At 53.5% G+C, this 14,402-nt stretch overlaps 1 protein-coding gene across 1 annotated transcript in view; it reads right to left on the reverse strand.

The window, feature by feature from the left end:
- LOC128817071 (NADPH--cytochrome P450 reductase) overlaps positions 1-14,402 on the reverse strand; it is a 28,260-nt gene that overhangs the window by 1,078 nt on the left and 12,780 nt on the right. The window contains exons 4-16 of the mRNA XM_053995169.1: positions 8,850-8,898; positions 7,896-8,024; positions 7,350-7,499; positions 6,402-6,526; positions 5,438-5,527; positions 4,876-4,974; positions 4,113-4,229; positions 3,297-3,415; positions 2,052-2,233; positions 1,773-1,922; positions 1,034-1,301; positions 415-560; positions 144-229 (exon numbers count right to left, since the gene is read on the reverse strand). Of these exons, the coding sequence (XP_053851144.1) occupies positions 144-229; positions 415-560; positions 1,034-1,301; positions 1,773-1,922; positions 2,052-2,233; positions 3,297-3,415; positions 4,113-4,229; positions 4,876-4,974; positions 5,438-5,527; positions 6,402-6,526; positions 7,350-7,499; positions 7,896-8,024; positions 8,850-8,898 (1,710 nt within the window). The remainder of the gene's footprint in view (positions 1-143; positions 230-414; positions 561-1,033; positions 1,302-1,772; positions 1,923-2,051; positions 2,234-3,296; positions 3,416-4,112; positions 4,230-4,875; positions 4,975-5,437; positions 5,528-6,401; positions 6,527-7,349; positions 7,500-7,895; positions 8,025-8,849; positions 8,899-14,402) is intronic.

Consider the following 14,402-nt stretch of genomic DNA (forward strand, 5'->3'; position numbering starts at 1 on the left):
TTTGCTCACCCCAGCCCCCCTGCCCTCCTCTGAACCAGGACAGCATAGCCCTCCCAGGGCTTGTAATGCACAGCTGGGGAAACTGAGTCACGCTCCTTTTCCCGAGAATTGCCCCCAAATCCCCATCCTGTCCTCAGACCTACCCGCACACATAGATGTGAGCCATCCCCTCATTAATCAGCTTCCAGACGTTTTCCTTGTTCTTCTTCAGTAAGTGCTGGACATAAACCTGGCAGGAAACAAGGTGGGAGTGAGGAGAGAGGAGCAGAGCCCCCACCCACGGACCTTTGAGAGGGAGGGAAGGCAAGGCTGTGCTCATGGCTCCGGGAGTCAGGGGAAGTGCTGCATGCTCCTGCCTGCCATGGGAGTGATGGTGGGCAGCAGGAACAAGTGGGACGAGGAACAGTGTGGTACCTTCTCAGCCTGGTCCCTGGAGAAGGCCACGTTGAGCTGGGTGAGGACTCCCTCCTTCTGGAAGCGGGCCAGCTCCTCCCGGTACAGGTAGTCCTCGTGCTCGCGGCGGCAGCCATAGTAAAGCACTGTCTCACCCACCTCTTTGCCTGCAGGGTCACACAGCCCCCATCAGCTGGGCCCTGCCAGCCCCCAGCCCTGCCCCCTCCCAACCTCCCCCTCCTGACACCCCCAGCAGCCCCCAACCCTGTGCTCTCCCCCACCCTGGGCTTGCAGAGCTGCACGATGGTTTTGGTTACACAGGGAAGCTCAGGACTGATTCCCACAAGCTTTAGAATCAAGTCTGAGTGACCCGACTGTGGTTATTTGGAGGTGTGGTGGTGGCAGAGGTCAGAGAAGTGCCCCAGGTCTGTCCACCCCCAAACTGCCTCTGTGGCCAAGAGAAGGACAAAGCATCCTTGTGTGGACAAAAGCACTCAGCTCTGTTCACCCTGCCCCCGCACTCTGCTTGTGGCTGGGCTCACCAGCAGCAGGAGCAGCAAAGCTGCACCCTGGAGGCACCAAGCGGCCCCACAGAGTCCTGCAGCAGCTCCAGCCCCGGGGGGAGCTCCTGGGCACTCACCTTGCTGCTTCAGCCAGGCCCGCTCCTGGATGAAGCCGATGAAGGGGGCGATGCCAGTGCCCGGCCCGATCATGATCACGGGCGTGCTGGGCTTGAAGGGCAGCCGGAACTGCGACTTCCGCACGTACATGGGCACCAGGGAGCTGCTCCCGTTCTGCTCAGGCACCTTGCTCTTGAGCCAGTTGGTGGCCACCCCTTTGTTCAGGCGGCCCGTCTTGGTCTCGTACTCCACCGTCACGGCACAGATGTGGATGGAGTTGGGATGGACCTGCAGGGAAGAGATGCTGGAACCAGGCAGAGAAGGAGCCCCAGCAACCCCACACTGCTTCCTTGTGCTCAGGAATGGGGACAAGTTTAACCTCATGTTAACACTGGGACAGCTATTCCTCCCTGTGTGCTCCTCATGGGGCTTCTGTCTTGTCCTCACCTCTTCACGGGACCACTGAGCTTCCCTGGAGGTTGCCAAGAGGGACTTTTGACCAGCCCCTAAAATGCCACCTTGCCAGGCAAATGGGCAAAGAGGAGCAGGGCTCCAGAGACTATGGTGGTATCAGGGCATAGCTGGCTGCAGCATAGGACTCTCCACAGGCCCTGTGGGAAGCTGGGATAACTCCATGCATGGAGATCACTAAATCTGCCCCTCTCATAGCAAATGTCAGCAGGAGAAGCTCCCAGCTGAGGGGAGCTGCAGCTGAAGAGGTCCCTCCACGGGCACATTCCGTGCTGGAAGCACACCCACCTTGGAGGAGGAGGCGATGGAGTAGTAGCGGGCCTGCAGGCGGGGCAGGAGCTCGCACAGGTGGTCGATGGGGGGGCGCAGGGAGGGCATGTCCTGCAGGATGGCCAGGATGTTCCTGCGGGCCTCCACCACCCAGCTGAGGTACAGCGCCTGCAGGCAAGGAGAGCACAGGCATCACAACCTCCCCACACGGCTGGCAAACACCCCCTCGGCTCTCTGGGTGCCTTCTGGGGATCCCCCAGCCCAGTGCAGCCCAGCTGGGGAGGGCAGTGCTCCCACCTTGCCCTCAGCAGCAGATGAGGCCATTTTGCGGAGGCGCTCCTGCTCGCCGGCGTCCGAGGCGTACTGGGCCAGCTCGTACAGGACGTTGGTGCGGGGAGGGTTGGTGATGTCCAGGTAGTAGGTCAGGGCTGTCCGGTACGACGTGGGGCAGGGGAAGGGATGCTTCTTGTTGGATTCCTCTGGAAGAAGTGGGAGAGAAAGAAAAATTAAAAACCATCCACCTCATGCTGTTATGTTAAGAGGTTTTGTGCCGGCTGCTAGACAAACAGTGAGGGCTGGAGACAGAGCAGAGTGGGCTTCAGGAAGGAGAGAGCAGCCTGTGGGTCAGGGCCCCACCTCCACATTGAATCACCTCCCTCCCCAGGCAGCTCCAGCTCCCAGTAGCCCATTTTGTGTTTCACAGATGTTGCCTGACAGTTTAGCAGCAATAAATACACCCTGTGTTCCCTGCCCTGAGATGTGCATGCACAGTCCAGCAAACGCCCAGGCTAAGCAGTGGGCTGCCCTCCGTGGCTAATTTGGCCTCAGGCACTTACACCTCCATCAGATCTGGCCTCAAAAGTGTCCTTAGGCTCTGTCACCATGCACAGCTGTGCCAGCAGTCAAGGCTGGAGCCACTCTATTCAGCCTTGAGAGGTCCATAAGGGACAGGAATGACAGCACAGGACACTGCACAGGGGGCCACAGGCTCCAGCCATGCCTGAAATCCACTTTGTCTCTAGAAACCAGCTCTCTCAGGCTTCTGGGCCAGCACATCTGCTGCCCCAGGTCTGGCTGTGCTGCTCCAGAACTGTGATGGGCAGCAGCTGCCATCTCCCTCCTGCCAGAGGCTGGCTCTGCTGGGAATGCTAGCCAGGAAGAAGAGATCCTTGGATCAGCACAAGTGCTCCCTGCTGGCCGTTCAGTCCCCAAGCCTGTGCCTCCTCCCAGGACTGAATAAGAACATCTCACACACTCAGGGCCCTGAGGAGCTCCAGGGCTGCTGAAGGATGCCCTGGTGGGCTGATGCTCCATAATTAGGAGTGTGCTGTTACATAATTTGTTGTTGAATGGGCTCACTAAGCACATTTCACAACTGACCCACTTCAGCTGATCTCAGCAAGCAGGCTCTGCGCCCCTGCTAAAACAGCACAACACTGAAAGGGACTGTGGGACATCTGGAGGTGCCCCACAGGATCTGAGGGTGAAGGACAGAGGCCACAGCTGGAAAACTGGAGACCCTCAGGGGTCATCCCTACTCACCATCTAAGTTGTTTAGGGACATGACAGTGTCCAGGTCCGTGCCCAGGATCTCACCAATCTGGTTCACCAGGGAGGAGTCGTTGGCTGGGTACACGGCCACGTGGTCCCCTGACTCATACCTGGCACAGAGCAGGAGGAGAGCACATGGAACACCTGCACCACTTCTTGACCATCCCCAGCAGCTCAGCCAGAAGAAAAAGGGGCTGGTGCAACAGGCAGCAGGACAACACTGAGGTCTGCACCATCAGGATCCACAGAGCCAGCAGTGATATTGTGGGATAATGTTACCCCAGGGTTTTTACAAGGCATCTCGCAGGTTAACAGTAGTTTTGCCAGAGTTCCAGCAAGGACAGGTCCATTTCTCAACAGAACAGAGCAAAGCTCCTTAAAACCTGTGCAGCTGTTATGTTAAGCCACCTGGATTCATGACTTCCTAACAATTTAAGGAATTTAAGCCAATTAGAGAGTTTTAAGAACAGAGCTTTATTCCCCCTATGCTCATACACCTAAACCACGCAAATACAGGCAAGAGCAATCCCCAGCTCAGCTGCCTTCTCATTTACTGAGTGACTTCTAGAGAATTCCTGCAGCTGGGACTGCTCAGGTAGGACAGGGATGTGGGGTGTGATGGGATGGACCCAAAGCAGTGCAAGAGCTGGGAGCAAGTCCTGACAGGGGGTACCTGGTACAGAAGCCCTTTCAAAGGGGCACTGTTAAGGAGCAAGGTCCCCTTCTGCAGAGCTGGATGAGGCTGGTGCCACATCCTTGCTCTTTGCTCCTGACAAAACAGAGGAGCAGGCTCCCCCAGGGAAGTACCTGATTTTGGAATTGGAGATATCCAGCTCCAGGTGCATCAAGTGTCGCTCTCCACCCTCGTTCAGCTTGCGGTTCTCTGTAACCTGAGCCAGGAAGGGGTTCTTGGCATCAAATGGGCTGCAAGGAAAGACAAAGGTGTTCTGCAGGCTCATGGAGCTCCTTGTATCCAGGCATGCTCCCTCTGACTCCAGAGCAGGCTCTCATGATTTGGTTCCTGTTCCAAAGCACATTGCCCCACAGCACAAACCAAATTATTCTCTGCTGCTCCCCACACTGGCACAGAAAATAGATCATGATCCCACTGCTTTCCACAGGAACAGGAAACAAATCCTTTTCCTTCTCAGCACAGCCCAGCAGTCAACAGCTTCTGTCTCATTAAGGACACACAACAGAACTAGACTGGAGGCACTGTCACATCTCAAAGAAATATTTCAGGCTGGAATGAATGTTTAAAGCTCATCTCCCCTCAGCAATCCTGCCAGCAGCCATCATGCATTGGCCACTGCAGGCAAGGAAAGGCTCAGGACAGATGCTGTGGATGTACCAGTCAAACAGCACACATGACCACAGCCATCTCCTCACCATGAATGATTCATTAATTGGGGAATCTCAGAGTCCCAGCAGAGATCTGAGCCCATTTCTCTTGGGCAGAGACCTGCTGTGCTGCAGGAGTGGCACTGCCTGCACAGCAGCTGCTGTTAGGAACATCAAGGAGCCACCAGCCAAGACCTGCCCCAGGTACAGCCCGCCCAAAGGCACTCACGGCTTCTGGTTCTCGTAGCTCTTGAGTCTGCCCATCTCCCCCGTGTAGACTTTGTTCATGTTCACATCTGTGTGCACCACCAGCTCGTACTGCCGGATACTGGGGGAAAAAGGGGAGAGAAAAGAGGGAAAAGTCAAACTGGAACCCACAAGGTACAGCTGGAACCATCATCTCCTTTGCTGGATTTGCTGCAGCTCAAAACCAAATGCAAATTCCACCCCTTTGCCCGTCTCGAGACATGAGGGACCAGGCAGACTCTGCAGAAAGCTCAAAACAAGGGGAACCCTCAGCCTCCCTGAAGCCTCACAACCAGCACAGCAGCCCCAAAGGAACCAAAGCCATCATCTCCCCACTCAGAACAGGAATCCAGAGCTGGGCTCAGACTCACACCAGGACAGGCTCAGGCCAAACAGCCCCACTCACTGTTATACTTCACTCGTGCCCTCCTTGAGTCTGGAAGGGGAGGCAGAGGAAAGGGAAGAGCAGCCCAGGGCTGATGGCACAGCCACCAGCCAGAGGTGGCCAGTCTCTGACACCCAAGAGGAGTTGCTCCCAAACCCACCTGGACTCTTCTCCTGTAGCCTCCACCCCGAAGTGCTCACACACTGCTGGCCAGAACTGCTCTCTCCAGGTGATGAAATCTTCTTCCAGGCTAGTCAGGGCAGAAGAGGGAGTCAATAACCCAGCCCCATTCCCAGAGAAGCCACCTGAGATCCCTATGCCCTCCTCCCATCACTGTGGGAAAAGGCATTTGCCTTAGACCCAGGCACCCTTGGTACCTCCACATCCCCACAGATCACCAGGAAAGCACCTGCAGAGCACTGAGTGGGAACTGTTGCTACACCAGACACCCCTCCCTTCTCCAGGTCTGCCAAGGAAGGCTTTGTTACTTAGTCTCAGTCTTTAAAAAACTCAGCTCCCCATTGCCCACCCCTGGCATGAGGTGACCTTCCTAAAAGGTCATGATTCCACCATGGCACTGCTTATTTTTCCAGGCTCAGAGCCTTCCACACATGGCATATCCCTCCCATAACACCCTGGAGACCCTAGAGGTAGAGCCACAGGTTGATATAATGTGCCAAGGTGCTCAGGTGAACACAGAAAGGTTAAAAAAAAAAAAAAAAAGAAAGAAAATATCATTGTGTGAGTTGGAAAATTGCTGTCTCCCACCATAGAACACCTCCCAAGGAGATTAACCTGCCTCCTTCACTGGGATGGGTGAGTTTACCCACACAGGCTGCAGCAGGGCAAAGGCAGAGGAGGCTGCAAAGCCTGCTCCAGTTGTACCCATGGACATTTAAAGCAGAGGTGGGATTTCCCAGACACAGGATCCTTCAGGACACTCTCTGTGCACAGGGAGCTGATTGTGGGAGACAAAGCAGACACACACTCACAACCATGTCAACCCCAACAACGAGCCCTGTGGAGTTTATTTCTGTCTTGGTAGTGGAGCCAATTCCCTGCCAAGGTCCCTTCCAAGATGCTTTCAGCCAGCTCTGACCAGCCCTTCAGCCCAAGGCACTCACTTGCCATCGTCATCTCCCAGCCCCAGCTCAAAGATGCGCTGGGCTCCAAGCTCCTCCAGCCTCTTGTCCACGTACTTGCCCATGGCATTGAAGTGCTCATAAGTTTTGTTCCCCAGCCCAAAGACCTGGAAGGGAACACTCATGAGCATGGAGAAGCAGGAGGTGGACTTCCCCCATCCACTTGACATCCTCTGGCCAGGTATCACCCCACAAAGGATGCAGAACAAAGACCTCTCCCAGCTCCCCCATCAGCTCTCCAGTAAGAATCTACCACTGGAGAGTGTGTGGTCAGGAGGCACCAGCACCTCCCCTGAGCCTGGATGCACTTCCAAGAACCCCTGCATATCTCCTCGTGGGACCAGTAAGAACCTGGACTGCCTGAAGACCCATTGCTGGCCTTTGCCTCCCACAAACCACACAGTAAATTCTTGCTCACTGCTTCACACAGAGTAGCCTCACATCTCCACCAGCGGATTTTACTCTCATTTGCAATATTATGCTGCCTAAGGAATTTGGCCAGGGTTTAGGTGAGGTGGTTGTTTCTCAGCCAGTTATTCAGCTCAGCACAGGAAGAGTTACACACTCCTCCAAGTGATTTAATTTGTGGGAGAAGATCTGGCCCGGGGCTGCTCAATTAGCTTCTGAAGAGCAGCAGCAGCCTGTAGCTCATTTACAGACTTGTATTCAGTGCCTGCAGGGTTGTTTGGTGCTGTTTATACCAGGAAACCCTCATGACTTAGGGAGTGGAGAGCGAACTCTGGCATTTGCATTTAAAGCCTCCAGAAGTACAGGTGTCCACAAAGCCTGGGCAGGAAAACAGCAGGGACCTCATCCCAGACAAGGTGTACAAGGCACAGACATCGTGTTGGGCCTTTCCCCAAGTCACTCTGGAGGGCTCTTGGCCTTCCTGCCCAAATGCAACACAAGAACTGGAATGGGGCCACTTACTGCAAACCGGAGACCCGAGAGGTCAGCATCAGCCTCCTGCAGCCAGTCGTAGAAATCCTGGGCATTATCTGTGGGATCCCCCTCTCCATAGGTGGCCATGCAGAACACTGCCAAGGACTTGTCAATCTCAGAGAGGCGACTCAGGTCCGACTGCAACCAGAGGAAAGAAGGAATCTTCAGGGATCCCACACTGTGGCTGTTGGGCAATTCCTATTCCCACAGTGTAAGTGTGCAAACAGCACCACGTGTTTACAGAAGGGAGTTGGGAAAGGCCAAACCCATCCAAAATGGCTGGGAAAATAAAGGCAACCACCCTCACTGGACTGCAAGTCAGTATTTCTGCTCAGAAAGAATAGCAATGGGATTTTCCATGCAAGGCTTTAAAGGACCAGGAGAATGCAGAATGGCAAAGACCAAGCCCTCCATCTCTCAGGCTGATCTTTTCTCCCCTAAATGACACAACTGTCTCTTGGCCAGGGTCACTGGATTTTTTTAGGGGGCACTGAAAGGTTGTTACTATGCCAAGGCTGTTCAGGGCTAAATTACCAGGTCATACTCCTCTGGATCTGCTGCCATGCCCCGGAGGCCATAGCGATGGGCATCTTTGGAGAGGCGATTGGCAAACTCCTCTGCTGTGCCCGTCTGGGAACCATAGAAAACCACTATATTTCGGCCCTGGAGAGAAAGAAAAATCCCTTTTAAATGGTGATTAGTCATTTGGCAAATGCATGGATGAAGCACAAAGGAAATGCCTGAGATCAGGAATCCTGGACTGCAACCTAAAGGCAAGCAGGAGTGTGCATTTGTGCAGGACTCTTAAGTTTGGCAGAAAACAAGGCTGAGCTGTTAATGAGAACATGACTCTTGCCACTCTCAGAGGGGAGATTCAGGTCAGACTAAAACCCAAAGCAAAGAATAAACCTTCCAGATTTATTCTCAACTTCGAGGCTGCAGCGTGACTCCTGGAAGCAGGGAACACCCTGGATGAGAATGCAGAACTTGCCAAAGGCTCTGGGCAAGTGCCTAAGCACCAGAGCTCCTGCTCTGCTGCAAGCCAGCCACTTTGAAGTAGAACGGAAAATGCATCCAGCCCTTGCTTCCTCTTGTGTCCAGACCAGCAGAGTCAAAAGCTGACAGTTGTGTGTACAATTCCCATTGCACAGCCAGCCAGTTTGGGAACCAACCACACAGATAAACAACTGCCAGCCAATGACTTCAAAGTCTCTGCCATTTCCCTTTTGACTTTGATCTCATATTACATTCTTTTTTTCCACCACCGAATTTTCACTTTAATTTCTTCTCTAAGAACAACTCTCAGGCACAGACTAAAAGAGCTATTCCTGGCTGCTCACACAGCCTTCCTCTGCATGCTCTCTGTAGCAGCCATGTGTCTGTATCCAAACCAGCTCCTCCTGCTGACAGTTTCCAGAGGAAACTGGGATGGACATGAGCTTCCCCACCTTCCCAGCACCCTTTCTGGAAGCAGAACAAGCAGCTTACCGTCTTCTTCATCTTCTCAATGAAGCTGCTGTCTCTCACTGGAGCTGCTCTGAAAGACAGGAGGAACCTCTTTTCAGATGAGCACGTTCATTTTTGAGGTCAGGAATAAGTAAGTGGGGGAAAAGTGGCCTCCAGACCTCAGGAAAGCTGCCCAAAAGGGTGTGAATCTCCACTGACCACTGTTATTCACCTTGTCCCAGGGATGCTCATTGCTCAGCCACAGGGTTTCTGAACACAACCATGGAGCAGGGACTTGGAGCAGAGGGGAAAAGCTGAGCTCCTGCCTGACCCCCATCAGCAAATCCTCCACAGGAAAAGCCCAGGCACACAGCCCTGCCCACCAGGAAACCTTTATCAACTGCTCTGAGAGGTTTCACAGCTGAGCAGGCTAAAGGATCTCACAGGAGCAGGTCTCCAGATAAGTCTCAGGTGCCAAGCCATGGTTTGAAAGAAGGGAATGGAAAACTCCCTGCTTCCCATACCACTGTGGGCAAGCAGGATCAATCCTGAGCCATGCTCCCCAGGGCACATCCCCCAAACCTGAAGTCAAACAGGGCTAAAAATTAGCTGTTTCAACCTCAAAAGAGCATGCCAGCCATGAGCCCCAGAGCTGGAGAGCCCTGTGGAGCAGGCACACGAGCTGATCAGACCCACAGAGCTCCCAGCAAGGCCACCACTGCCAGCCAAGGTCCTATGGAGCTCGTTCCATGCTGGTCTCCCATTCTCAGGATGGATCTCCTGCACAGAACACTTGCATTAGTGTACAGATGTGTTTTTCCCTAGCTTGGAAGGGGGAAAAGCCCCAGGAGAGCCAGAAACATGGAGGAGGGGATTCACACTGCTGTGGCTGCCCTGTTAGGGAGGTAGCTTTGATATCCCTAGCACATCTTTGGATTTTCAATGTCATGGAGTGAAAACAGCCCAGCCCTGGGGACTCTGGGAGCCTCACAAGCAGAGGTGACCATAGCTACAGTCAGATTAGGTGCTGGGAGCTTTTCAGAGCAGGCCAGGACAGAAACTCCCTTGCTGTCCTCCCCACCAAAACTTTGGTAGCAGGGAAGATGAACGTGGGACCCGTTCTGGTTCCACAATGGAAGAATGCAAGGCCGGGTCTCCTGTGGGACGAGAGAAGCCTCCAGGCAAAAAACAAATGGTTTTGGCTCCAGCCCATGTGAGATTGTGAAGAGCTTGCTAACAGTTTCCTCAACTCTGTAGCCCAGAGGGAGGGATCCTGCGGATGTGCCGAGGCACACACACACACAGAGCAGCAGGGTGGGGGACGTTCATAAAACATCCCTTCGAGCACTCCTTGCTACCCAAAGGGATCAAGGAGCTCCATAACTGGGCCTGACGGCTCTGAGCACCAACAGTCTCACAAAAAAGACAAAGCACACACAAAGGACAAGCAAAGCCGACCCCAAAAGCTCCCCAAGGCAGCTGTGCTCCCAGGAGAGCTGCTTCACACCCCTGCTTGGCTCTCTCAGCAGTTAACAGTCTCCCCATGTTGTCATTTGTCCCCTGTTGGGAACTGGGATGTCACAAATATCTAAAGGGAGCAGCCCCAGTCCTGCCCATGCTGCAGCCAGGAGAGGGGCTCAGGAGAGCTCTCAAGACACAGCTCTCTCTTAGTTTTTGTCTCCTTAGTGAACTTCTTTAATTCCTGCCCTCTGCAAACAAGATTCAGTTAAAACAACTGTTGGTTTAACTACTAAACAAAATGCTTTTAAAGGAGGAGAAAAAGCAAAGTTTTTAGATCCTTTCAACAAGCTCCCTTTGGAAGAGAAAAGGGAGCAGCACATGGAGCTCAGCTGTTTTCAAAGGAGGCAACCCTGCACTGAAGTGAGTGCTGGAGAACAGGCTGTGGCTCAGATACAGAAGAAGTAATGAGGCTGGCTTTGGAAAAAAGGCTACACAACTCCCTGAAATTGCTTCATCAGGGTGGCCTGAAAATCTGAGCAACGAAAACACACAGGCACCAAAGGCAGGAACTACACACATTTTCACTGCTCTGCCAGGGAAACTTGGAAGAGAAGGTTTGTCCTCAGCAAGGACTGCTCTTACAGCTTAGACAGCTCAGGGTAGCAGCTACAAACACTAGAAGGAGCACTGGGTGGAGGCAGGGGGATTAACCCCATTGTCAGAGTGAGACTGTAACTTGTACAGCCCTTCCACCCTTTATGAGAGCCCACAGCAGAAACTGCTCCCAGGGCTCTCTGTCACTTTGGTTTCAGGAGAAAGAAAGGACAGGGGAGGAAGCTTCCAACAGCTCAGCAAGAATACCGAAGTCTGTCTCAGCTACACCTCTCCTTCAGAAAGTTCCTGCTCCCATGGCTTTCCTGCTGAAAACACAGATAGATCCAGAAGTGAGGATGCAGCCTGGATGCTGCACAGAAACCAAGCACAGACAGCAGGGTCTCCTCTGGAGCAGCCTGCTTCCAAGCAGAGCCTCTCCCCTTCCTTCTCCTCCTGTTGCAGAGGGAGGAGGCACCCACTCCACCCAGCTTTGGAGCTGGAAGGATCCCACCAGCCCGTCGGGCAGAGTAACTCACCTGGCCACGGCCGGCTCTTCCCGCGGGGCCGAGTACACACAGCCCATGGCAGGGCAGGGAGGAGGCAGACAAAGAGTCCAGGGCAGCTGTGTGTCTGCAAAGGGAGCTGTGGGGGGACGGATCTAACTTAGCTCTGGAGCCACACGCACACAGGCCTTTCCATTCTGCTCCTCCCGGGCGTTAAAACCAAGCATCAGCCTTTTGTTGAGGAGAAGAGAGCCGGCACAAAAGGTCCCGGCACGGGTCATAGCAGGAGTGGTCCCGTCCACTCCGATCCTCGTGGTGGGGCTTTGGAAGTTACTGAGTGGATCTGCGCAGTCCTGAGAAACTGCAACATCTGGCAGCAGTGGCAGAAAGGAATTAGGAGTGGAGAATGAAACCTCCCAGGATCCTCCGCAGCACACGTCCCTCTCCCATCCGCACGGAGCAGGGGACGGGACACAAAACCCTCCCCCAGCCTCGTTCCCTTGGAAACTGTTTATATCACAGCTGCTTTTACATATTCTTTTATAAAAAAAAAAAAAAAAAAAAAAAGGAAAAAAAAAAGAAAAAAAAAAAAGCTTGATGTTGTAGCTGAGTGAAATGATTCCAGACACTGCGTGAGCAACGCTTTGGGTAACTATGGCAGTGCCATTACGGAGGCAGCTCAAAGGAGTTTGTTTTCCTCAGGATCCTATTAAATTAAATTAGAGATGGTCTCTCTCACACACACAGGCAGCAGAGAGCTAATCAGGCTAAGGACTTGGAGCAATTCCTGCCACAGGAAGCCCTACAAGTACCAGGGAATGGATTTCTGCATAGCTGCAGAATAGAGATAAGCCAGTTTCTGTCCCAAACAATGTTCAAGAGGGGGGGAGAAGGGAGAGGGTGACACTCAGCATACCAATGGCTGTCCCACCTGCATCTCCCCAGGATGACTGTCTGCAGAGTGGGGACAGGAGAAGGGAAAGAAATCTGTGATTGAGAAACTTGCAGAGGAGGAGCAGCCAAAGAGCAAAAATAAATTCCTGCATTCCCCAGCAATGGCCCTGCGAGGAAGCACGGTGGCCGTGGCTGCTGGTGATCCAGAGCTGCTCTCCCTAACGACATCTGCAGAGCAGGCTGCAGGGAGGGCTGTTCTGGTGGTTTTAATTAAGTCTGAAAATGGTCAAAACACAAGCAATGCTCAGTCAGTGGGATCCCAGCCTGGCCCACACACACACGTGTTACACGTCACAGGTACGGGACACCTCGTATGCAGGAAACACTGCATGTGCTGGGTTCTGTCCCTTCTGTGGGCACTTCAGGTGGGAAAACAGCTCCACGTGGCTTAAGGGTGAAGATCAACAGCCTAATCCCTCTCTGAGCTTGGCTGAACCTGGAGATGCATTGCTGGGGCAAGATCATGATGATTCCCAGGCCACGCAGAGAGAACCCAGCCCAGCTGCCATCCAGAACAGGGCATCCCAACCTCACATCTGCTCTTCCACAATCAAGGGCAGTAACAACAGTGGCATTTCCTTTGCAGACCCTGCTGAGCTGACATGGTTTTATGAAGGTGTGCTGCTCCCAAAAACCCCAGAAGGGCACTGAGGTGCTGGATGCTGTGTTTAGGTCAGAGACTCTGCTTGCACTCCTCAGCATTGCAAACAAATTGCTAAAGCAGCAGCCATTGTGATGTGCCTGAATTGTTATTCAGCACCTTCATCCTCCAGTGTTCTGAGGCTGAAGTTGGGGGGCCAAAGTGACACAACAGAAACCATCATCCAATGCCATCAGATAAAGCAGTTCAGGACACTTTGGCAGAGCTGCAGAGAATGAGCTGAAGAAATGCAACCCTTCTAAAGGTCAAGGCTCTCTGCTCCAGCCAGAGACAGCCCCACTGAGGCCTCTCTGCCTTCATGGGTCTGGGACAGCTGCCCTGCTCCCCATATCCAGCCAGCCACAGGCAGAGGATGACAGTGGGATCCTGATTTGCTTGTTCATCAGAAAGGAAACTCCACCCCAGATTCAAGGATTACAGGAGGGAAGGAAACCCAAGGCTGACCAAGTTTGTTTTCCCACTCATTTTCCTCCCAGTTCCAGGCGTCCCATAAAACCCCACTGCAAAAGCTGCAGGAAGTCACTGTCTCTGTCCTGAAGGATTGATGAGCCACCAGCCACAGCCTTGGCTTTTAGGGTCACACTGCCCTCAGACCAGCTTGATACAATGACCACAGCAGGGCTGCAGCAGGGTACAGGGAAAAAGCACTTCACAGCCTCCTCTCACTCTGCACCTGCCTGGCTGACACTTTTCCAAAGTGCAGTTGTGTCAGGCAACTTGCTGAACAACCTCACCTCTCTGGTTATCAGCAACAGGAGGTGCTGCTGTTCCACATCTCCCACAAGGAGCCCCCTCACTCCTCACAGGGACAGAGAAAGCAGCACAGACCCCACAGAGGAAACAAAGTGCCTGTGAGGCAGCTCAGAGCCGGGACCTGCAGCCAGGCTGGGATGGAAGCCCACGTGCTGAGGCCCTGCAGCAGAACAAGGTGGTAACACACAACCAGAAGTCAAAGCTTCTCTGCAAGGTCACCACAGCCTCTGGAAGAACTGCACACGATGGGCTGTAGGTGGAATCAGTCACAAGGACGGGGAGCACGGGAGCCCAGGCCGTGGCATGGCAGGATCCAATTTCAGATGGATAGTGCCCTTTCCCCAGCCAGCTCAGCTCTCACTGCAGCACAGCCATTCTTACTATCTCCAGAGGCGACCACGTGCACTGACACACAGCCCTGGCTGGCAGGCATGGGAGGGAAAGCATCCCAGCAATCCAACAGAACACATTCCCAAGGTAAGGCTGGGCTGGCACAGGCAGCTGGGCTGCTGCCAGCCATGTGTGCACCCATCTGCACAAGGTAGCGCAGCCAGGGACACTGCTGCCCTTTAAAACCCTCCCAGCCAGAAAATGTACTTTCCAATCTCCTGCAATGCCAGAAACAAAGAATGAGCTAAAAAGTCCAGCAGAAAACTGATGTTAAGTTTG

Source organism: Vidua macroura, chromosome 20, assembly GCF_024509145.1.
Source record: "Vidua macroura isolate BioBank_ID:100142 chromosome 20, ASM2450914v1, whole genome shotgun sequence".
In the NCBI taxonomy this organism is placed as follows: Eukaryota; Metazoa; Chordata; class Aves; order Passeriformes; family Viduidae; genus Vidua; species Vidua macroura.